The sequence below is a fragment of the Phyllobates terribilis genome, unplaced genomic scaffold (genome assembly GCF_046119375.1).
Source record: "Phyllobates terribilis strain yellow unplaced genomic scaffold, ASM4611937v1 Scaffold_66__1_contigs__length_7565176, whole genome shotgun sequence".
Classification (NCBI taxonomy): Eukaryota; Metazoa; Chordata; class Amphibia; order Anura; family Dendrobatidae; genus Phyllobates; species Phyllobates terribilis.
Genome location: NW_027362826.1, coordinates 2,942,969 through 2,967,623, shown reverse-complemented (window position 1 = coordinate 2,967,623; position 24,655 = coordinate 2,942,969). Strand labels below are relative to the sequence as shown.

The 24,655-nt window shown below is 51.7% G+C and overlaps 1 protein-coding gene across 1 annotated transcript in view; it reads right to left on the bottom strand.

Moving 5' to 3' along the window:
* LOC141193547 (isovaleryl-CoA dehydrogenase, mitochondrial-like) overlaps positions 1 to 22,294 on the bottom strand; it is a 41,642-nt gene extending 19,348 nt beyond the window's left edge. Inside the window, exons 1-2 of the mRNA XM_073662145.1 lie at positions 21,993 to 22,294; positions 19,745 to 19,831 (exon numbers count right to left, since the gene is read on the bottom strand). Coding sequence (XP_073518246.1) covers positions 19,745 to 19,789 — 45 coding nt within the window. The 5' untranslated portion in view covers positions 19,790 to 19,831; positions 21,993 to 22,294. The remainder of the gene's footprint in view (positions 1 to 19,744; positions 19,832 to 21,992) is intronic.
* Positions 22,295 to 24,655: the final 2,361 nt, after the last annotated feature.

Below are 24,655 nucleotides of genomic sequence, written 5' to 3'. Positions count from 1 at the left end.
CGGGATAATGGGCTAAAAATTGCTGGACAACCAGGTTCAACACGTGAGCCATACAAGGCACGTGTGTGACATTGCCCCTGCGAAGGGCCGCACCCAGGTTTGCAGCATTGTCGCACATGGCCTTCCCTGGTTGCAGGTCCAGTGGAGACAACCTTTCATGAAACTGGGTCTCCAGAGCTGACCAAAACTCCTCAGCTGTGTGACTCACATTTCCCAGACATTTCAAAGTAAACACTGATGCGTTGAGCCCAGCTGCCAGCATAGTAAGGAGGTGTGCAGGATTCCTTCTGCGCAGTTAGAAAGCAGGTGGCATTACCAGACAGGCTTTGGGTGCAGGTGGAGGACCGAGAGGAGGTTGAGGAGGCAGAAGCAGTGGAGGAAGTTCGAGATAAAGAGGATTAACACACAACTCGTGGGGACGGTAAGACTTGGACAGCAGCCCCTTGTCCTGCTGTCACCATAGTTACCCAGTGCCCAGTCAGCGACATGTAACGCCCCTGTCCATGCCTTCTCGTCCAAGTGTCTGTGGTGAAGTGCACCCTGTCACACACAGAGTTTCTCAAAGAAGCGGTGATGTTGTGTGCGACATGCTAGTGGAGTGCAGGCACACCTTTCTTTGAGAAGTAGTGCCGACTGGGCATCTGGTACTGGGGCACTGTGACGGACATAAGGTCTTGAAAATCCTCTGTGTCCTCCAGGTGGAAAGGCAGCATTTCTGTAGCCAACAGCTTGCAGATGGTGAAATTCAACCTCTTAGCTTTCTCATGGCTAGGAGGAAATGGTCTTTTACTTTTCCACATCTGAGGGACCGAGGGCTGGCTGTTGTGCTTAGACGGTGTTGAGTAGGGTGTCCCCGGCAACTGCCGATCTGTGAGGAAGATGCAGGCGGACATGTTAGGTTGCCTTGATCCAAAGGTGGTGCTCTCGATGTCGGAGAGCGCTCAACACTAGCAGGTGTTTCCACTTCCCAATGAACTGACGACCTGCCAATCACACTGGCTGTTGCGGGTAAAGAGGTGGCAGGTCTGCGTCCAAAAACATGTGTGACTGCTGTCCCCCCAGTCACAGAGGATGAAGAGGCTGCGGATGCACAAGATGGGGCAGACGGTGGTTGGCCCAGCCGGCTAGGCCGCATTGTAGCACAGTGAGCTTCCCACTGCAACTTATGCTTCATATCCATGTGACGGTACATGCATGAAGTACTCAAACTATGGATTTTTTGGCCTCTACTTAGCTTTTGCTGACAAATATTACAGATAACACGAGTTGGGTCATCCTTATCGATCTGAATAAATGCCCAGGCTATGCAAGGCTTAGAGCCCATGTGACCTGAAGAGCCACTACGACTTGTGGTCAGAGGCAGAGTTGTGGTTGAGGATGCAGTTGTTGACGTGCTTCCAGTACTCCGTCTCTGTTCAGGAAGGCGCAACCTAACCTCGTCGTCAATAGCATCTGTGATGCCCCGCTGCGCTTGGTATCACAGATCCTACAAGAGTGCATTGATGGAATCCTCCACATGAGGCCCCCATAAACATTTGTAGAGCCCCGAGGGCTCGGCCGCTACAGGGGTATTGCACCTCTGCCAGAGGTGTGGTATTCCACTCCCGGGTAAGGATGGAGTGTGGACCAGGGCTCAGTTAGCTGCATGCAGCACACACACCCCATTTCCGAGGGACAGCTCAACGGTGCTCCCACTAGACATAAGTGCAGGCACGACCGACCATGTCCCTGCTGGAGTGGGGAGGGAGGGGTGGAACACCCAGTGCTGTAGGGGCAGATAGTAGGCGGTTCCTGAGTGTAGGAAGGAGCCCATTGGTTGCTGGTCACCTGGGCTCATGGCTAGAGGGAGGTATAAAAGGTGGGCACCATCTTAGTTCTGGGTCAGTTCAGCCAGAGGAGAAGACAGGGAGTAGAGGCTCTGTAGGAGCTCTACTCCAGGAGGGCCTAGTGAGAGGCCGAGGAGGAGGTGAAGGGGAGCTGAGATTCTGGCTCATCTCAGCTCCAAGAGAAAGGAACAGAAAGGAACAGAACAGGAACTGCAAAGAAGGAGAGACAGAGAAACAGAAGGGCTCAGGAACAAGAAGGTGGAAGGGACCCTAAGAACCCACGAGAATCCAGGGTGCAGGGTCAGGCAGATTAAGGGTACCGGATCCCAAGTTGGTGGAGGAGAAACAACCCTCAGCCAAAGACCGGTCGTCGTGATCATCTATTGGTGCGACACCTCATCAAACCTGCTAGGAAGGCACCATATAGGACAGCGGAGGACGGGGCCCACGTTTAACCGCACAAGTCCGCGGCAGCTGGACAAAAGTGGGTCACTGGTGAGGCAGGCCAGAGAAAGGATTAAAGGGGGTCCTGTGCCATGCTCCTGAGCTGCCTGGGAGTTGACCAAGCCCCTCACCTGGTGGACGCAGCACGGCTCGGGCGGTCACTGCTGACAGAAGTGACCCGGAACAAACGAACTGTGAGTAAAGACCCTGGACTGTAACTTGTTGTCTGTGTGCTCCTTCGCGCCTCCAGCACTATCAGCACCGGGACTCGCACTACCATCACTCCCACCATCCACTACACTGCCCTGGGGCTGCACTCTTCCCGTGGGGAGTCACATCACCTCAGCTGCACCCATCATCAGCCCCAGCGGACTGCCTTGCAGTGGCGGTTCCTAATAACCGCAATCCACGGGTGGCGTAGTCGGACATTATCTAAAGTACAGTAGCAGACTACCATTGGTCTGACCACCCTGAGCCGCGGGACCGGGCCGCCACTACTACTCCCAGCATCTCCCTATCGCCCGGATCCGCGTGCCCCACGGCCCAGGGGGCGAGTCAGCTTTGGCGTAGTCGGCAGGATTTCGTGCCCGCTAACCACGGGTACTGCGCGCCTGAAAAGAGACTGTTTCACGGTACTAAAGATGGCGCCCGCCCCAGAAGAACGAGCGCCATAATGTGCGCGCCAAAAGACCACAGGAGGCCGCCTCCCATCGTGGGCCGGGTCCCAGAATGGCGCCAAAGAGGAAGCCCGCCCCCAACAACCATGAGCACTGCTGTGGAAATGTCCGTCAACGTGGGGGGGCTGCCCCTGAGAGTGATTGTCAGCAGAATGCCCCAGGACCACCCCCCATGGGGGCGGATAGGAAAGAAAACTGCGGGGCAGGGAGTGGTCTGGATCAGTCCAGACAGACCGCACCCGGGAATGGACGCCCTGAGCAGCACCAGCCTCCTGGCCCGAAGCCTGCTGCAGGCCGAACCGTTCTGCAGCCTAGCAGAAGTCCTGGCGCAGCTCCCCAGAGATCCGGAGCGTGCGCAAGCTGCACTGGAGGACCTAGAGCGGAGGATGGTCCGGGCGCAGCGGAGTGCACTCACCGAGTGGAGAGAGGAACTGGCCCGGCAGGCCGAGACCCACCAGCGACAGGCTTCAGCCGCACCCCGCGGTTTGCCTGTCTCGGAGGACGGCGCAGGAGGAGAGAGGACCGGAGGCGACGCCGCAGAGGGAGCCACGAGGACTGAGGCAAGTGAAGGGGACGTCACCACCCCAAGCCCAGCACCCGCAAGCCTGCCCCAGCCTCCCGTCGCAGCACCAGAGGCCCCACTCACCGCACCTGTTGCCGCGCCGCCACTGCTCCCGGCTAGGCCTCAAGCGGCGAGCGCCGCGGCCACGCCCCGCCCAGCGCCATGCCCCTTGACCCCGGGTGCCGTAAAGCAGGAAGCATCATCGGCCCGGTCGCAAGGCCTGGATCATAGAATCATAGAATGTAGAGTTGGAAGGGACCTCCTGGGTCATCTGGTCCAACCCCCTGCTCAAAGCAGGATTCACTAAATCATCTCAAACAGATGTCTGTCCAGCCTCTGTTTGAAGACGTCCATTGAAGGGGAACTCACCACCTCTCGTGGCAGCCTGTTCCACTCATTGATCACCCTCACTGTCAAAAAGTTTTTTCTAATATCTAATCTGTGTCTCCTCCCATTTAGTTTCATCCCATTGCTTCTAGTCTTTCCTTGTGCAAATGAGAATAAAGATGATCCTTCTACAATGTGACAGCCCTTGACATATTTGTAGACAGCTATTAAGTCTCCTCTCAGTCTTCTTTTTTGCAAGCTAAACATTCCCAAATCCTGCAACCGTTCCTCATAGGACATGGTTTGCAGACCAGTCACCATTCTGGTCGCTCTTCTCTGAACTTGCTCCAGTTTGTCTATGTCTTTTTTAAAATGTGGTGCCCACATTTTATGACCCGGGCGCCATCGCCAAGCCTGCGCCCCTGTCCCGGATGGGACTGCCACCTAGCGCAGCCACAAGACCCCCGGCCTGGTCGCAAGGCCGAGTGCCCCCGGGCGCTGCTCCCAGATCAGGTCCCCCCACTATACCATCGCTGGGCGTGGACCTGTTTGCCCATCACACCGGTCCGGATGGACTGCCGCTGGAGTGGCCGGCTGAAGTGACCGGCAATCATCCATGGAAGGCCCAGCCCCCGCGCGAGCCTCTGATACCGGCTCCTGAACCCGTCGAGGTCACCCTACCCCCACTAGAAGACGTCCAATTTGCGTGGGACTCCACCGGCGAGAACTTGATGGGGTTCTCTCAAGAGACCCGGACAGACGCGGTCCGTCGTCTGGAGGCCTGTCACCAGCAACTGGTGACCTTTGAGCGGGAGCAACGAGAGAGGCGCGTCAGGGAGGAACGGCTCCAAGTCCAGAGTGCTGAACAAAAGCGCAAGGCCCGCCAAGACCCCCAAGCAGCCCGTGGTCCCCGAATCACCGGGACCGTAGTCAAGTTCCACATGGAGAACGGCTGGGGCTTCATCAGGGGCCCAGAAACCGCAGGCGATGGTCTTTGTGACCCGCAGGGACGTGGAGAGTCATCTACCTGAGGGGCATCGTGGCCGTGACCTGTACCCTGGTGATGTGGTCGCCTTTACCCGCCACGTGGGTGCAAAAGGACCATACGCCCTACATGTTCATCGGCTCACCGAGGAGGAGCTACAATACCGCGGCTATGAGGAGAGCCAAGAGGACCCGGACGGGTCTGAAGAACCATATGAGGAGGAAGAAGGAGCATATGGAGGACACCGCTACTAGTAAGTAGCAAAGTACCCGTGTACATAGTTACCCGTCAGGGTATCAGAACTGTTTTTGGGACTGTTCCCGTCTTGAAAGTGTGGTCCCCGTTGGGACAAATATTGAACTGCTACCTGTGTGCCCCTCATCCCCTATCAGGCTGAGGACTGTGAGCAGCCATTCCCTCCCCAAAACTGGCCGAGGACTGAGAGCGGTCAACCCTTTGTATATAGTTGCGCTTCCTAAAGCGCCCCCTACTGGTTTTATACAAAAACCGCAACGTCTACCTCAAGATTTACTGGACTGTTGCACCTTTACCTGGTTGCAAGTTGCACCGCAGCCAAGAATCCAAGAATGTGCTTTACTTAAAAATGTGTTACATGAGAAAGTTTTATATGCTGCTAGAAAATGTTTTACATAATTTTGAGACCGTTTTATATGATAAGTGACAAAAGAGTTCCAGAGGCATTAGCAAAGTGTTTTGTGGTAGTGGCAAGAGAAGAGGAGTGTTTCCCATAAAGGGAATTGAACCATGTTACCTGTTTTCTGATGTGAAAAGTTATTGAAAAAGTTTTTGCATGTCCTGTAATTATCTGTTTTTGCTCTTTTCCAGCCCGAGGACGTGCTGTGGTTTACCGGGGGGGAATGTAGCGCCCCGAGGGCTCGGCCGCTACAGGGGTATTGCACCTCTGCCAGAGGTGTGGTATTCCACTCCCGGGTAAGGATGGAGTGTGGACCAGGGCTCAGTTAGCTGCATGCAGCACACACACCCCATTTCCGAGGGACAGCTCAACGGTGCTCCCACTAGACATAAGTGCAGGCACGACCGACCATGTCCCTGCTGGAGTGGGGAGGGAGGGGTGGAACACCCAGTACTGTAGGGGCAGATAGGGGGCGGTTCCTGAGTGTAGGAAGGAGCCCATTGGTTGCTGGTCACCTGGGCTCATGGCTAGAGGGAGGTATAAAAGGTGGGCACCATCTTAGTTCTGGGTCAGTTCAGCCAGAGGAGAAGACAGGGAGTAGAGGCTCTGTAGGAGCTCTACTCCAGGAGGGCCTAGTGAGAGGCCGAGGAGGAGGTGAAGGGGAGCTGAGATTCTGGCTCATCTCAGCTCCAAGAGAAAGGAACAGAAAGGAACAGAACAGGAACTGCAAAGAAGGAGAGACAGAGAAACAGAAGGGCTCAGGAACAAGAAGGTGGAAGGGACCCTAAGAACCCACGAGAATCCAGGGTGCAGGGTCAGGCAGATTAAGGGTACCGGATCCCAAGTTGGTGGAGGAGAAACAACCCTCAGCCAAAGACCGGTCGTCGTGATCATCTATTGGTGCGACACCTCATCAAACCTGCTAGGAAGGCACCATATAGGACAGCGGAGGACGGGGCCCACGTTTAACCGCACAAGTCCGCGGCAGCTGGACAAAAGTGGGTCACTGGTAAGGCAGGCCAGAGAAAGGATTAAAGGGGGTCCTGTGCCATGCTCCTGAGCTGCCTGGGAGTTGACCGAGCCCCTCACCTGGTGGACGCAGCACGGCTCGGGCGGTCACTGCTGACAGAAGTGACCCGGAACAAACGAACTGTGAGTAAAGACCCTGGACTTTAACTTGTTGTCTGTGTGCTCCTTCGCGCCTCCAGCACTATCAGCACCGGGACTCGCACTACCATCACTCCCACCATCCACTACACTGCCCTGGGGCTGCACTCTTCCCGTGGGGAGTCACATCACCTCAGCTGCACCCATCATCAGCCCCAGCGGACTGCCTTGCAGCGGCGGTTCCTAATAACCGCAATCCACGGGTGGCGTAGTCGGACATTATCTAAAGTACAGTAGCAGACTACCATTGGTCTGACCACCCTGAGCCGCGGGACCGGGCCGCCACTACTACTCCCAGCATCTCCCTATCGCCCGGATCCGCGTGCCCCACGGCCCAGGGGGCGAGTCACATTCACACATCTCCACCTTCCACCTCAGTCCAGCAGAGGGAGCCCGTTAGGGATATAAATAGGGAAGGTGGAGCTAGGCAGTTCAGTTCCTCTGAAGAGTTCCTGCAGTAGAGAAGCCTAAGAGAGGTCAGTCTGCAGTGGAGCTCAGTCTAGTCTAGAGAACGCAGTTAATAGTTCAGCAGTGGAGCACGAAGCTCCTGCTTGCTAGATTCAGCGAGCCCAGATAGAGCTTAAGGTGTGCCGGTGCCGTAAGATCAATGAAGCGCGGCAAGCTGCCGTTAGTGTGTATAGCCTAGTGAGGGCCCGAGTAGGCCGAAGGCGAGTGGCGAGTTAGTACATAAGGGGCAGAGGAGCTTAACCAGCTCACCCCGAAGCATTTACCGGACACAGGATCCGAGCTTACCGGTATCTCTATGACCCAGTAAGGCATAACCGGAATCCCTGGAGAACTACAAGTCCCAGGATCGCTAAGGTGCTGATATGTAACAGAGCCAGGAGACGCTTAGGCCCCGCATACTGGGAGCGTGAACTCCAAGAGAAGGCCCTACCACAAGGTCAGCCAGCGCAGGACAGAGACAAAGTTAGGCCTAGCTCCAGGCAGGTCAGAAACTTACTGCGCAGAGGCAAGAAACAGGAGGCCCTACACCCGCTCATTGGGGAGGATCCTGATATGCACCCTTCACCCTACAGTGCTCCGGGATGTGCCTGAATTTCCACCAGTAAAAGGTACTGAAGTGACTACCGTGTCCGTTCCCGTTCTTGCTCTGATCCAGCTGGGTCTCGCCTGTCCTGCATTCCCCCTGCATACGCTGCCCTGAGACCTAGCTCCACCTGTGGGGAGCTATACCATCGAGCTGCCTTATCACCGGCCTCAGTGGACTGCTGCAGCGCTGGTGCTTGTCACCAGATACCACAGGTGGAGTCATGAACTCTTATAAAATTAACAATTATCCACCCTTTTAAAGAGAGACCCCAGGGTACGGGCCAGGGAGCCGACCACCGCGACATCCCCAAGGCCAGGCAAATGTCCGGGTACCGAGTCATCCCCATCCCCAGGGCTAGTCACATCCTCCTCCACCTCCTCTGCTGACCTCATCGACTGTCTGACTGTGGGTTGACAGTAAGTGGGATCTCCAACCTCGTCATCATCACCCTGTGTGTTATCACACCCGTCGCCCTCAGAGCCAACCTCTTCCTGCCCTGACCGAAAAGTCAAGTTGTCGCTCCAATCAGGTATTTGAGTCTCATCATCGTCTTCATCATTGTCTCCACCAACAGGAGTTACAGTTTGGGAACAAGGGTCTACATTATGCTCAGAACCTTCTTCATCTGGTCCTGGATCCAACTTATAAAGATTCTGGGCATCGGATCAGATCATTTCCTCATCTGGATTAACAGAAGCTCTGGAGCAGACCTCCGTTTCCCAGGCTATAGTATGAGTAAACAGCTGGGCAGACTCAGCCATCTGTGTTATCCCATACTCAGACGGGCAGCTGGAGACTTGGGAGCTGTGAGGAAGCAAGTGCGATTGGGGTGACACCTCTGAGGACTGGAGTATTTGTGATGTTGAAATTGAGGTGATGGAGAGCCCACTTGAAGGAGCACTTGATATCCGTTGAAGCACCTGCTGTTTTTGTGCCTCATCTAGAATTTGTAGCGATGGGCGTGTCCGTAAGAATGGGATCGTATCACATTGTCCACGAAAAGAAGTCGACATCTTAGTTTGGCTGGAAGATGGTCTTTCTTCTGCAGATGTTACTCCCCCCCCACCGTGGGGGGCCTCGACCCACCGGCGGACAGGCACCAGTATTGGGATAGGGGGGCTGGCCGTCAGGGTCCACCGCGGCTCTGGCACAAACCCGGCGACACGGAGGTGGCACAGGCAGGAACGGACTGGCCGTGTCGGCTTCTCACTTTTTGGATTTTAGAAGGGCATGACATGCCTATATCTGTGTCTCCCCCTCCTTTTACTCCTCCACCTCTTTTCTTTTCACATGACTATATGTACTTGTCACTTTTCCATGTGTTAGTTGTGTCTTCTGAGCAGTTTGTCAGCTTTTGGACACCTTTGAAGGTGTTTTCTATGTGTTTCTGTGTGTTTTTGTTTGCCTGCCATTGGTTTCAACGGTGTTCGAAGGTGTTCGACGAACAGTTCGACGAACACACGGGTGTTCGACGAACCGAACCGAACTCGAACACTACGGGGGTGGCTCAACACTAGTGTACAGCATGAGTGGATGTATAAAAAAATGTAAATCTATGGCATTATCCACACATACAGCATATATTCAATGATCATATTAGGACTATTATATTATACTTCTTTTACTAGAAAAACTTTTCTTATGAGAGAAAACACAACACAAAAAAAAAATAATTAAAAAATAAAAAGAATAATCATATTACATTAATCTAATCATATTGTGAGTTCTATATCTTTAATTGCTGTGGGAACTTTTTAGATAAGTTAGTTTTTTCTATTGGGATTGAACTCGTGTAGTCCACACTCCAGGGTCTATTGTGTTTCTCTCATTGGTATTTACTTCTATGCTGTGGATGTCCTCATGATGCTGGCTTCACTAGTCAGGGGTTTATGGGCAAACCCAAGAATATATCATAAAAAATATCTAGCCTGGGTTACCATATATTCCATTCTTTCTATATATTTCTATTGGTCAGCATCGCTGTCCTGATCTAATTCGATGTTCTATATGTTCTCCAGTCTATCATTGAGGCCGTCCGGATGTAGAGAGCGCAATCTGTACATCCAGAAAGCCTCTTTCTTGTTCAGTAGATGGATTCTGTTTGATATATTCTGCGGAATTTCTTCGACAGGAGTCAAACTTATCTCAAAGCTCTTATTATGATTTAGTAAGAGATGTCTCGATAGGCTATGTGATAGTAGCCCAATTTTTGCATTATGTCGGTGTGCGTTTAAACGTGATCTGACCATCTGTGTCGTCCGGCCACCATATTGCATTCCGCAACTACATGTAATTACATATATAACATAGCTGCTAGTGCAAGTCAGGTGATGTTTTATGGGAAAGGTTTCTCCTGTACTATTGGAGGTGATAGATTGATGGCCATGGGTTATTGTTTGGCAGCATTGGCACTTTTTCTGGTTGCATTTAAAAGTGCCATTGAGTGTATTGGTTGTCTTTTTTATTATAGGATTAGTAGTTTTAGATTGGAGAGACGTTTGTTTTTTTCCAGAGCTTTTCACTACAGATTTTTTCAAGCGACTAGGTGCTATAATGTTTCTGAGTGTTTTACCCCTTCTAAAGGTGATGCCTGGTCTCTCTGGTAGTACATCCCGTAGAAGGGGATCTTGTCTCAGTATGTACCAGTATTTTTGTAATATTTCTCTAATTTTTTGGTTACCTTTATTACAAAGGTGAGTGTAACTTTTTTTTTTTTGTTTTTTTTTGTGTACAGTGTGAAAGGGATGAGGGGGCCACACATAAAAGGATTGTGGGGTGAGGGGACCATGTATATATCAGGATTGGGGGGTGAGGGGTACCACGCATACCAGGATTGGGGGGTGAGGGGTACCACGCATACCAGGATTGGGGGGTGAGGGGTACCACGCATACCAGGATTGGGGGGTGAGGGGTACCACGCATACCAGGATTGGGGGGGGTGAGGGGTAACACGCATACCAGGATTGGGGGGTGAGGGGACCATGCATACCAGGATTGAGGGTGAGGGGTGCCACCCATACCGGGATTGAGGGGTGCCATGCATACCGGGATTGGGGATGAGGGGTGCCACGCATACCGGGATTGGGGATGAGGGTTGCCACGCATACAAGGATTGGGGATGAGGGGTGCCACGCATGCCGGTATTGGGGGTGAGGGGTGCCACGCATGCCGGGATTGGGGATGAGGGGTGCCACGCATACCGGGATTGGGGATGAGGGGTGCCACGCATACCGGGATTGGGGATGAGGGATGGAATGCCATGCATACCGGGATGAGGGATGGGGTACCATGCATACCAGGATGAGGGATACCATACACACCAGGATAGTGATGATGGGTGCCATACATACCAGGATAGGGATGAGGGGTGCCACACATACCGGGATGAGGGGTGCCAAGCATAACGGGATTGGGGGTGAGGGGTGCCACGCATACCGGGATTGGGGGTGAGGGGTGCCACGCATACCGGGATTGGGGGTGAGGAGTGTCACGCATACCGGGATTGGGGGTGAGGAGTGCCACGCATACCGGGATTGGGGGTGAGGGGTACCACGCATAACAGGATTGGGGGGTTAGGGGTAACACGCATACCAGGATTGGGGGGTTAGGGGTAACACGCATACCAGGATTGGGGGGTTAGGGGTAACACGCATACCAGGATTGATGGTGAGGGGTGCCAAGCATACCGGGATTGGGGGTGAGGAGTGCCACGCATACCGGGATTGGGGGTGAGGGGTGCCACGCATGCCGGGATTGGGGGTGAGGGGTACCACACATACCGGGATTGGGGATGAGGGGTGCCACGCATACCGGGATTGGGGATGAGGGATGGAGTGCCATGCATACCGGGATGAGGGATGGGGTACCATGCATACCAGGATGAGGGATACCATACACACCAGGATAGTGATGAGGGGTGCCAAACATACCAGGATAGGGATGAGGGGTGCCATGCATACCGGGATGAGGGGTGCCAAGCTTAATGGGATTGGGGATGAGGGGTGCCACGCATACCGGGACTGGGGGTGAGGAGTGCCACGCATACCGGGACTGGGGGTGAGGGGTGCCACGCATACCGGGACTGGGGGTGAGGGGTGCCAGGCATACCGGGACTGGGGGTGAGGGGTGCCAGGCATACCGGGATTGGGGATGAGGGGTGCCACGCATACCGGGATTGGGGATGAGGGATGGGGTGCCATGCATACCAGGATGAGGGATACCACACACACCAGGATAAGGATGAGGGGTGCCACGCATACCGGGATTGGGGGTGAGGGTGCCACGCATACCGGGATTGGGGGTGAGGGGTGCCACGCATACCGGGATGAGGGGTGCCATGCATACCGGGATTGGGGGTGAGGGGTGCCACGCATACCGGGATTGGGAGTGAGGGATAGGGTGCCAGGCATACCAGGATGAGGGATATCATACACACCAGGATAGGGATGAGGGGTGCCACACATACCAGGATTGGGGGTGAGGGGTGCCACGCATACCAGGATTGGGGGTGAGGGGTGCCATGCATACCAGGATTGGGGGTGAGGGGTGCCACGCATACCGGGATTGGATGGTGGGTACAGGATGGGGGCAGCACATACCAGCATGGGAGACGATATACCAATAAAAATGCTCACCACCCGGGCGTAGAACGGGTTCAATAGCTAGTATGTATATATATATATATATATATATATATATATATATATATATATATATATATATATATATATATATATATATATATATATATATATATATACACACACACACACACAGAGTTGAAATCAGAAGTTTCCATACACTGTATAAATAGACACATCTGCATGTTTTTCTCAATATCTGACATGAAATCAGAATAAATCTTTCCCGTTTTAGGTCAATTAGGATTACCATAATTTTTAATATTTGCTAAATGCCAGAATAATGAGAGAATGTTTTAAGGCATCATTTTTATTAGTTACTGCAAAGTCTGTAACATCTGTCCCTGCTGAAAAGACACTATGATTATCATCTTTATATATAAGTACAAAGTCAATAGGCTATAACATAATTGTGTGACAGGAGCCATGCAGTAATCATCAGTAACTGTAATAGGAGTTTTTAACCCCCTCGGTGGAGAACTTCAGTGGCCCCATATGGTGCCCCACAGCGTAATGGACCTATATGGTGAGCCACAGCGTAATGGCCCCATATGGTGAGCCACAGCGTAATGGCCACATATGGTGAGCCAAAGGCGTAATGGCCACATATGGTGAGCCAAAGGCGTAATGGCCACATATGGTGAGCCAAAGGCGTAATGGCCGCATATGGTGAGCCAAAGGCGTAATGGCCCCATATAGTGCTCTACAGCGTAATGGTCCCATATATGCCCCACAGTATATGCCCTCCCCATACTTGTATATGGCCACATCTTCGTATATGGTATATGGTCCCCATCCTGGTTAGGTGTATATGCCCCTCCATCCATCCATTCTGGGTAGGTATATATGCCCTTCCATCCATCCATCCTGGGTAGGTGTATATGCCCCTCCATCCATCCATCCATGCTGGGTAGGTTTATATGCCCACCCATCCAGGCTAGATGTATATGCCCCTCCATCGATCCATCCATTCTGGGTAGGCGTAGATGCCCCTCCATCCATCCATCCTGGGCAGGTGTAGATGCCCCTCCATTCATCCATCCTAGGTAGGTGTAGATGCCTCTCCATCCATTCTGGGTAGGTGTATATGCCCCTCCATTCATCCTGGGTAACTGTTAATGCCCCTCCATCCATCCAGGGCAGAAGTATATGCCCCTCCATCTATCCTGGGTAGGTGTATATGCCCCTCCATTCATCCTGGATAGGTGTATGTGCCCCGTCATCCATCATGGGTAGGTGTATATGCCCCTCCATCCATCCATCCTGGGTAGGAGTATCTGCCCCTCCATCTTTCCTGGGTAGGTGTGTATGCCCCTCCATCCATCCATCCTGGGTAGGTGTATATGCCCCTCCATCCATCCTGGGTAGGTGTATATGCCCCTCCATCCATCCATGCATGCTGGGTAGGTTTATATGCCCCCCAATCCATCCATCCTGGGTAGATGTATAAGCCCCTCCATCGATCCATCCATTCTAGGTAGGCGTAGATGCCCCTCCATCCATCCTGGGCAGGTGTAGATGCCCCTCCATCCATCCTGGGTAGGTGTAGATGCCTCTCCATCCATTGTGGGTAGGTGTATATGCCCCTCCATTTATCCTGGGTAGGTGTTGATGCCCCTCCATCCATGCCGGGCAGAAGTATATGCCCCTCCATCCATCCATCCTGGGTAGGTGTATATGCCCCTCCATTCATCCTGGGTAGGTGTATGTGCCCCGCCATCCATCCTGGGTAGGTGTATATGCCCCTCCATCCATCCATCCTGGGTAGGAGTATCTGCCCCTCCATCTTTCCTGGGTAGGTGTGTATGCACCTCCATCCATCCATCCTGGGTAGGTGTAAATGCCCCTCCATCCATCCATGCTGGGTAGGTTTATATGCCCCCCCATCCATCCATCCTGGGTAGATGTATATGCCCCTCCATCGATCCATCCATTCTGAGTAGGCGTAGATGCCCCTCCATCCATCCATCCTGGGCAGGTGTAGATGCCCCTCCATCAATCCTGGGTAGGTGTATATGCCCCTCCATCCATCCATCCTGGGTAAATGTATATGCCCCTTCATCCATCCATCCTGGCTAGGTGTAAATGCCCATCCATCCATCCTGGGTAGTTGTAAATGCCCCTCCATCCATCCATCCTGGGTAGGTGTAAATGCCCCTCCATCCATCCATCCTGGGTAGGTGTAAATGCCCCTCCATCCATCCATCCTGGGTAGGTGTAAATGCCCCTCCATCCATCCATCCTGGGTAGGTGTAAATGCCCCTCCATCCATCCATCCTGGGTAGATGTATATGCCCCTCCATCCATCCATCCTGGGTAGATGTATATGCCCCTACATCCATCCATCCATTCTGAGTAGGCGTAGATGCCTCTCCATCCATCCATCCTGGGCAGGTGTAGATGCCCCTCCATCAATCCTGGGTAGGTGTACAGTACAGACCAAAAGTTTGGACACACCTTCTCATTTAAAGATTTTTCTGTATTTTCATGACTATGAAAATTGTACATTCATACTGAAGGCATCAAAACTATGAATTAACACATGTGGAATTATATACTTTACAAAAAAGTGTGAAACAACTGAAAATATGTCTTATATTCTAGGTTCTTCAAAGTAGCCACCTTTTGCTTTGATGACTGCTTTGCACACTCTTGGCATTCTATTGATGAGCTTCAAGAGGTAGTCACCGGAAATGGTCTTCCAACAATCTTGAAGGAGTTCCCAGAGATGCTTAGCACTTGTTGGCCCTTTTGCCTTCACTCTGCGGTCCAGCTCACCCCAAACAATCTGGATTGGGTTCAGGTCTGATGACTGTGGAGGCCAGGTCATCTGGCGTAGCACCCCATCACTCTCCTTCTTGGTCAAATAGCCCTAACACAGCCTGTTGTCCTGTTGAAAAATAAATGATGGTCCAACTAAACGCAAACCGGATGGAATAGCATGCCACTGCCAGATGCTGTGGTAGCCATGCTGGTTCAGTATGCCTTCAATTTTGAATAAATGCCCAACAGTCTCACCAGCAAAGCACCCCCACACCATCACACCTCCTCTTCCATGCTTCACGGTGGGAACCAGGCATGTAGAGTCCATCCGTTCACCTTTTCTGCGACGCACAAAGACACGGTGGTTGGAACCAAAGATCTCAAATTTGGACTCATCAGACCAAAGCACAGATTTCCACTGGTCTAATGTCCATTCCTTGTGTTCTTTAGCCCAAACAAGTCTCTTCTGCTTGTTTCCTGTCCTTAGCAGTGGTTTCCTAGCAGCTATTTTACCATGAAGGCCTGCTGCACAAAGTATCCTTTTAACAGTTGTTGAAGAGATGTGTCTGCTGCTAGAACTCTGTGTGGCATTGACCTGGTCTCTAATCTGAGCTGCTGTTAAACTGCGATTTCTGAGGCTGGTGACTGGGATAAACTTATCCTCAGAAGCAGAGGTGACTCTTGGTCTTCCTTTCCTTGGGCGGTCCTCATGTGAGCCAGTTTCTTTGTAGCGCTTGATGGTTTTTGCAACTGCACTTGGGGACACTTTCAAAGTTTGCCCAATTTTTTGGACTGACTGACCTTCAGTTCTTAAAGTAATGATGGCCACTCGTTTTTCTTTACATAGCTGCTTTTTTCTTGCCATAATACAAATTCTAACAGTCTATTCAGTAGGACTGTCAGCTGTGTATCCACCTGACTTCTGCACAACACAACTGATGGTCCCAACCCCATTTATAAGGCAGGAAATCCCACTTATTAAACCTGACAGGGCACACCTGTGAAGTGAAGACCATTTCTGGTGACTACCTCTTGAAGTTCATCAAGAGAATGCCAAGAGTGTGCAAAGCAGTCATCAAAGCAAAAGGTGGCTACTTTGAAGAACCTAGAATATAAGACATATTTTCAGTTGTTTCACACTTTTTTGTAAAGTATATAATTCCACATGTGTTAATTCATAGTTTTGATGCCTTCAGTGTGAATGTACAATTTTCATAGTCATGAAAATACAGAAAAATCTTTAAATGAGAAGGTGTGTCCAAACTTTTGGTCTATACTGTATATGCCCCTCCATCCATCCATCCTGGCTAGGTGTAAATGCCCCTCCATCCATCCATCCCTCCTGGGTAGGTGTAAATGCCCCTCCATCCATCTATCCATCCTGGGTAGGTGTAAATGCCCCTCCATCCTTCCATCCATGGTAGGTGTAAATGCCCCTCCATCCATTCATCCTGGGTAGGTGTAAATGCCCCTCCTTCCATCCATCCTGGGTAGGTGTAAATGCCCCTCCATCCATCCATCCTGGATAGGTGTATATGCCCCTCCATCCATCCTGGGTAGGAGTATCTGCCCCTCCATCTTTCCTGGGTAAGTGTATATGCCCCTCCATCCATCCTGGGTAGGTGTAAATGCCCATCCATCCATCCTGGGTAGGTGTAAATGCCTTTCCATCCATCCATCCATCCTGGGTAGGTGTAAATGCCCCTCCATCCATCCATCCTGGGTAGGTGTATATACCCTTCCATCCATCCATCCTGGGTAGGTGTATATGCCCCTCCATCCATCCATCCTGGGTAGGTGTATATACCCCTCCATCCATCCATCCTGGGTAAGTGTATATGCCCCTCCATCCATCCCGGTCAGTATATGCCCCCCTCCATCCATCCATCCTGGTGGGTATATCCCCCCCTCCATACTGGTGGGTATATGCCCCCCCTCCATCCATCCTAGTGGGTATGTGCCCCCCCCCTACATCCATCATGGTGGGTATATGCCCCCCCTCCATCCATCCTGGTGGATATATGCCCCCCCTCCATCCTGGTGGGTATATGATTCCTCCTCCATCCTGGTGGGTTTATGACTCCTCCTCCATCCTGGTGGGTTTATGCCCCCATATATTCAATGCAAAGGAGAAAAAAAAAAAACAATAAACGCTTCTACTCACCTTCCACGTTCCCACGCAGCGCTGTGTCTGTGTTGCCTGAAGATGTCGGCAGTGATAACAGCAGAGAAGCTGAGATCACCGCACGGCGCCGCCGCAGATACTCACTCGAGACGTCCACTCCCAGGCATTTCCTCCCCGGCAGCTCCTGTCATGGCACGCTCTGACTGAGCAGTGCGTGCGACGACAGGGGGAATGTACAGCTTACACTGCAGGCTCCACAAAGATGGCTGCAATCTCCTCCCACGGCTGCGACCTGAACAGCCAAGGGGGCGTGCCCAGGTCACAGCTAGAGGCAGGAGGAGCGGCCTCTAATGTTAGAGATGGGGTCGGTGACAGACTACTGTCTCTTATGGCCAGGGCTGCTGTAAATGAGGTGTGTAAGAGCACTTTTTACACCCCCCCCCAAATAAAAATGGCAGCCCCCAGTGGCCAATGTCAGCATAAATAACTAAAAAACTAATAAAGTCGGACATTTAATTTTGTATTAAAAATAATTGATTACATAATCAATAATTATTAATACAAAACATAAAATGGTGGCCCCTTCCCTGTAAGAATAGCACATGGCTCTTTTCACGTCTGGTTATTTCTCTAACAGGTAGAATATGCTCCGTTATAGACCGGGGACAGGTTTACAGCTCTATTTTTTGTGGACGATTGATCTGTAAATCAGAACTGAGACCGGTCCGATTTTCATCCGATTTGTAGATAAAGATCATCTATTGAAGTCAATGAGTCTGTCAGAAAAATGGCCAGAACCAACCATGTTGCCTGTACTGCCTGTTCTCCAGTGTCTATAGGCCGGGCAAGCGAGGCTAGGAAACCTTTAGCTTTTTACTTTACATATAAAAAAATATGCCCCACTGAGGAGAAAAACTGCCACACTGACCAAAATCAGATGAAAATGAGAAAAAAAACACTGATTAAAACCTGACATGTGAACGGGGCCTTAGGCCTTAATCAGATGTCAGCAGGGTCGGACTGGGGCGTCTGGGGCCACAGGGGACATTGACTCTAGGGGCCACCTACAGCAATATGCAGATGTCTTTTCTCTGCTCTCCCTGTTATAGTGGAGCAGTGACCGGCGGCTCCTCACATCTACTGTGCACAGACTAGAACAGGGACGGACAATTTCTGGAGTTTGCATGAAAGAGCTTCTGTGGTTAAAACAAGTGATCACAGATTCATGGGCTACACAGGATAGGTGATCACTTATTGATTGGAAGAATGGGGAAGTTTTATCCCTGACAGGACACTTATCCCCATTTTACAATGCAGCGACAGGTGGGACGTATGACCACAGCCTCATTCGTTCTCTTGGGGGCTTCCAAAAAAGGGCTTCTTTGGTGAAAACAAGTTATCACCGATCCATGGGCTCCTCAGGATTGGTGATAACTTAATGATCGTTTGGGTCCGACCATTGGAAACTGCACTGATCAGAATTGGGAAGTTTTATCCCTGACAGGACACTTTTATCCCCATTTTAAAATGCAGCGGCAGGTGGGATGTCTGACCGCAGATCCATTCATTCTCTTTGGGGCTTCCAGAAAAAAACAAGAGCAGCGCTCGCAGCCTCTGAGGGAATGAATGGATCAGTGGTCGAGTCGCACATGAGCTCCAGTCTAATGGGGAGAAAAGCTCCACATTCTGCCGATCGGTGCAGGTCCCAGTAGTCAGACCTCCACCAATCAATAAGTTATCACTTATCCTGTGGAGAGATGATGACTTGTTTTCACCGGAGAACCCCTGTAAGTGCATCTCTGACGCTCTGCTCCAAGTATTTCATCTCTAAGGCCACAGCCCCACTATCAGTATTCAGTCAGGATTATTCTCAGGAGTGGGAGCCAAAACCAGGTGAGGAACAATCAGAGAAAGAGAATAATAGAAACAAGTCACCAATTCTGGATTTATCACCCACTCCTGCTTTTGCCTCTCACTACTGAGAAACAATACTGACCAAATACTGATAGTGAAGCCGTGGCCTCATGGAAAAAAATCTTTTCCTAGTTAATCTCAGCGAGAACAAATGACCGCCATACACAACATAATCCACTATAATAACACCAATAATACCACATACAAAAGGGACAAATATCGCCACACCATGACCAGACCACATATTACCACCACATAGTGACCAAATACTACAATACTGATCAGGAATACAAACCACAATACTAACAACACTGTCACTATACATATGAGCTCTGTATATAGTGTCAGTGTACAGGTAATACAGTGATCACCGGTGACATTATACACAGGAGCTCTGTATATAGTGTACAGGTAATACAGTGATCACCGGTGACATTATACACAGGAGCTCTGTATATAGTGTACAGGTAATACAGTGATTACCGATGACATTATACACAGGAGCTCTGTATATAGTGTATAGGTAATACACTGGTCACCAGTGACATACACAGGAGCTCTGAATATACTATATAGTGTAAGTGTACAGTAATACACTGACTCACCAGTGATGTCTCTAGGTGAAGTTCTTCATCTTCGCTTTTCTTCATCTGGCACAGTCCGCCATCACTTCTTCCAGCGAGGAATCATCTCTGCAGAAAATAACACACAGTTATCAATAACTGATCTCTTTTAGAGCACATTCCCACTTTTCCCCAGGCTTCTACACTACACCAGTTGAAGAAATAAAGCGACATAGTGGCGCCCTGCACAGTAACAGGACCCCCCTTTTGTCCCCTCTTATGGAAAACAGTTTCCTAAAAAGTAAATTATATTACAGAAGTAATAATGTCCCTAATTGGACTTTAAAGTAATAATGTTCCCCACTCGCCATCATAAACTAATAAAGTTCCTCAATCTGGCCACTAAACAGTAATAAAGTCCCTTGTCCAGCGAGGCCACCCATCTATCCATCCTGACCCCCCCCCCACCCATATATCCATTCTGGTCTCCATGTGTCCAGCCTGCCCCTCCCATATATCCATCCGGGCCTCCATGTGTCCACCCTGTCCCCCCCATATATGCATCCCACCCCACCCCATATATCTATCCAGGTCCCCATGTGTCCAGCTTGCCGCCCTTCACCTCCATGTGTCCATCCAGGTCCCCAACTTGGCCACCTTCACCTCCATGTGTCTCCCCATGCGTCCAGCCAGCCCCCTCTTCAGCCCCGTGCCTCCATCCATAAGTCCCCCCATGCGTCCAGCCAGCCCCCCCTTCAGCCCCGTGCCTCCATCCATGTCCCCACGCGTCCAGCCAGCCCCCCCTTCAGCCCCATGTCTCCATCCATGTCCCCACGCGTCCAGCCAGCCCCCCCTTCAGCCCCATGTCTCCATCCATGTCCCCACGGGTCCAGCCAGCCCCCCCTTCAGCCCCATGTCTCCATCCATGTCCCCACGGGTCCAGCCAGCCCCCCCTTCAGCCCCATGTCTCCATCCATGGCCCCACGGGTCCAGCCAGCCCCCCCTTCAGCCCCATGTCTCCATCCATGGCCCCACGGGTCCAGCCAGCCCCCCCTTCAGCCCCATGTCTCCATCCATGGCCCCATGGGTCCAGCCAGCCCCCCCTTCAGCCCCATGTCTCCATCCATGGCCCCATGGGTCCAGCCAGCCCCCCCTTCAGCCCCATGTCTCCATCCATGGCCCCATGGGTCCAGCCAGCCCCCCCTTCAGCCCCATGTCTCCATCCATGGCCCCATGGGTCCAGCCAGCCCCCCCTTCAGCCCCATGTCTCCATCCATGGCCCCATGGGTCCAGCCAGCCCCCCCTTCAGCCCCATGTCTCCATCCATGGCCCCATGGGTCCAGCCAGCCCCCCCTTCAGCCCCATGTCTCCATCCATGGCCCCATGGGTCCAGCCAGCCCCCCCTTCAGCCCCATGTCTCCATCCATGGCCCCATGGGTCCAGCCAGCCCCCCCTTCAGCCCCATGTCTCCATCCATGGCCCCATGGGTCCAGCCAGCCCCCCCTTCAGCCCCATGTCTCCATCCATGGCCCCATGGGTCCAGCCAGCCCCCCCTTCAGCCCCATGTCTCCATCCATGTCCCCATGGGTCCAGCCAGCCCCCCCTTCAGCCCCATGTCTCCATCCATGTCCCCATGGGTCCAGCCAGCCCCCCCTTCAGCCCCATGTCTCCATCCATGTCCCCATGGGTCCAGCCAGCCCCCCCTTCAGCCCCATGTCTGTCCCCATGGGTCCAGCCAGCCCCCCCTTCAGCCCCATGTCCCCATGGGTCCAGCCAGCCCCCCCTTCAGCCCCATGTCCCCATGGGTCCAGCCAGCCCCCCCTTCAGCCCCATGTCCCCATGGGTCCAGCCAGCCTCCCCTTCAGCCCCATGTCCCCATGGGTCCAGCCAGCCCCCCCTTCAGCCCCATGTCCCCATGGGTCCAGCCAGCCCCCCCTTCAGCCCCATGTCCCCATGGGTCCAGCCAGCCCCCCCTTCAGCCCCATGTCCCCATGGGTCCAGCCAGCCCCCCTTCAGCCCCATGTCTCCATCCATGTCCCCACGGGTGCAACCAGCCCCCCCTTCAGCCCCATGTCTCCATCCATGTCCCCACGGGTCCAACCAGCTCCCCCTTCAGCCCCATGTCTCCACGGGTCCAGCCAGACCCCCCCCCTTTAGCCCCATGTCTCCATACATGTCCCCACGGGTCCATCCAGCCCCCCCTTCAGCCCCATGTCTCCATCCATGTCCCCATGTGACCAGCCTGCGACCCCTCCATATATGGATGATGACCAATGCTGGGAACACTCACCCAGAAAAATGTGGCTATTGCACTTGACTTGAAGTTGAAGCAGGGAGAGCTGTAGCCGGGGCCGGCAGCCTTGTTTCCAGGGTGATGGTGAGAGAGCAGAGTGCAGGTCACCGCATACTCAGCCCAGGAGCCGGCTTAAAAGGCCAAGAGAGCAGGAGAGAAGAGGGCGGTGCGCGGTGCTGGTGCGGTGTTACATACCCGGACGGGAGCCGGTGTTACAAGGCCAATTCCAAGGGAGCAGGAGCCGGGACTGGAGAGCAGAGCGCGGCGTCGGCGTATCAAAAACCGGCAGGGGAGCAGGGAGAGGAGAGCGTGACGTCAGCGTGTCACCTGACACCACACAACTGCCAGCCACCAGCGGGAAAGCAGAGCGCGGTGCGTGTCACCGCCCACCAAGATCACGTCCTCCTGTCATGTGACTATGCGCGTCACCCGCTGTCACCACTGAATAGTATGAGCGCCGCACGCGACGCTACATTTCCTTCGGCTGCGCTTTTAAAGGGTCCGCACTTTTTAAGAGCCCCCGCTACCAATTCTCTCACTCTCTCATCGGGGCCCACCGGGAATTTATCACACCAGGCCAGTCCGACCCTGCATGGGCCCATCAGGTAAAGTGATGGAATGAAGTTTTCTCTCCTCATGTTGTAAAATGACATTTTCTGCCACCTATTGATGAGAGAAAAAAAGTGATGAAGATTTACAAACTTCTAACATTAGTCAGTGAAAAACATACAGAACAAGGATGCAAATGGATCTTTTTTTGTCAATCCAATCATTTGAATGGGCCAGTTTTATCTGCAAATCAGATTACAATCAAACATGTCTCAAATTTCTTTTGTGAACCATCAGCATCAGAAAAGGTCCATAGACTATAATTATTATGTTTTTATAAGCTAAGAAAAGGAACACAATGCAAACTCTAAAATCAGACATTTAAATGGATGAGTTTGGTGGGCAAACAGGGTCTGACTGGAGCACCGGGACACTGGACGATTATCCGGTGGGCCAGGGTCCTTGGCAGGACCCTGAGCAGGACGTAGAGGGGGCCCACTGGTTTCAACTGAATGTGCATCCGAGGACATTTCATTAATGATCAGTATTGTAATATTCGGTCACTATGTTGTAATATCTGGTCCGGTCATGGTGTGGTATTTATCCCTGTATGTGTTATTATTTGGTCACTATGTGGTGTGGACATGGTGTGGTGGTATTTCTCCTTTGTATGTGGAATTATTTGGTCGCTATATGTTGGTAATATCTGGTCTGGTCATGGTGTGGCGATATTTCTCCCTTTTACAGTATGAGGTATTGTTCGGTCACTATGTGGTGGTCATATGTGGTCTGCTCACGGTGTGACGGTAGTTCTCCCTTCTATGTGGAATAATTTGGTCGCTATATGCTGCTAAAATCTGGTCTGGTCATGGTGTGGCGATATTTGTCCCTTATACAATATGTGGTATTGTTCGGTCACTATGTGGTGGTCATATGTGGTCTGCTCACGGTGTGACGGTAGTTCTCCCTTCTATGTGGAATAATTTGGTCGCTATATGCTGCTAAAATCTGGTCTGATCATGGTGTGGCAATATTTGTCCCTTATACAATATGTGGTATTATTCGGTCACTATGTGGTGGTAATATGTGGTCTGGTCACGGTGTGGCTGTATTTCTCCCTTCTACGTGGGATTATTCGGTCGCTTTATGCTGGTAATATGTGGTCTGGTCACAGTGTCACTTTAGTTCTCCCTTGAATGTGGTATTATTGGTCTTGAAAAAGTGGAGTGTGTTGTGTACAGCAGTCAATTGTTCTCTCTGATATTAGGAGAATAATCTTTATTTAGATTTGTGATTAAATACTTGGAACAAGATGCACTTACAGGAATTCTACTGTGAAAACAAGTAATCACCTTTCCAAAGGATAAGTGATAAGGTATTGATTGGTGGGGGTCTGACTGCTGGGACCCGCACCGATTAGTAGAATGTGGAGCTTTTCTCCCCATTAGACTGGAGCAGCATGTACGACTTCACCACTGATCCATTGATTTCCTCAATGGCTGCGAGCGCTGCTCTTGTTTTTTTCTGGAAGCCCCAAAGAGAATGAATGAATCTGCGGTCAGACATCCCACCTGCCGCTGCATTTTAAAATGGGGATAAAAGTGTCCTGTCAGGGATAAAACTTCCCAATTCTGATCAGTGCAGTTTCCAATGGTCGGACCCAAACGATCATTAAGTTATCACCAATCCTGAGGAGCCCATGGATCGGTGATAACTTGTTTTCACCAAAGAAGCCCTTTAATGCAAACTACCGTAATTGTCCATCCCAGTTGTGCTGTGCGCACAGTAGATGTGCAGGAGCCGCCTGTGTTTTACAGTCGAGGTCCCACTATAACGGGGATAACGGCTAACAGGTATCTGCATCTAGCTGTAGGGTGGGCCCCAGTCTCCCCAGTCCGACGCTGTGGACAAATATAACCTGTCTGGGCAATTGTAGCCAATTTTGCTGCAAAAAAAGAAAAGTCTTTTTACCTTTTTAACCATAACTTTCAATGTCTTGGATAAATGTGTAACCCTTTATTAAATTCTGCCTTTATTATGGGGATCTCATGGTAGTAGAGCATACCAGAGGTTGACTATATTTTATTTTTTATTTATTTATTTTTTACAGA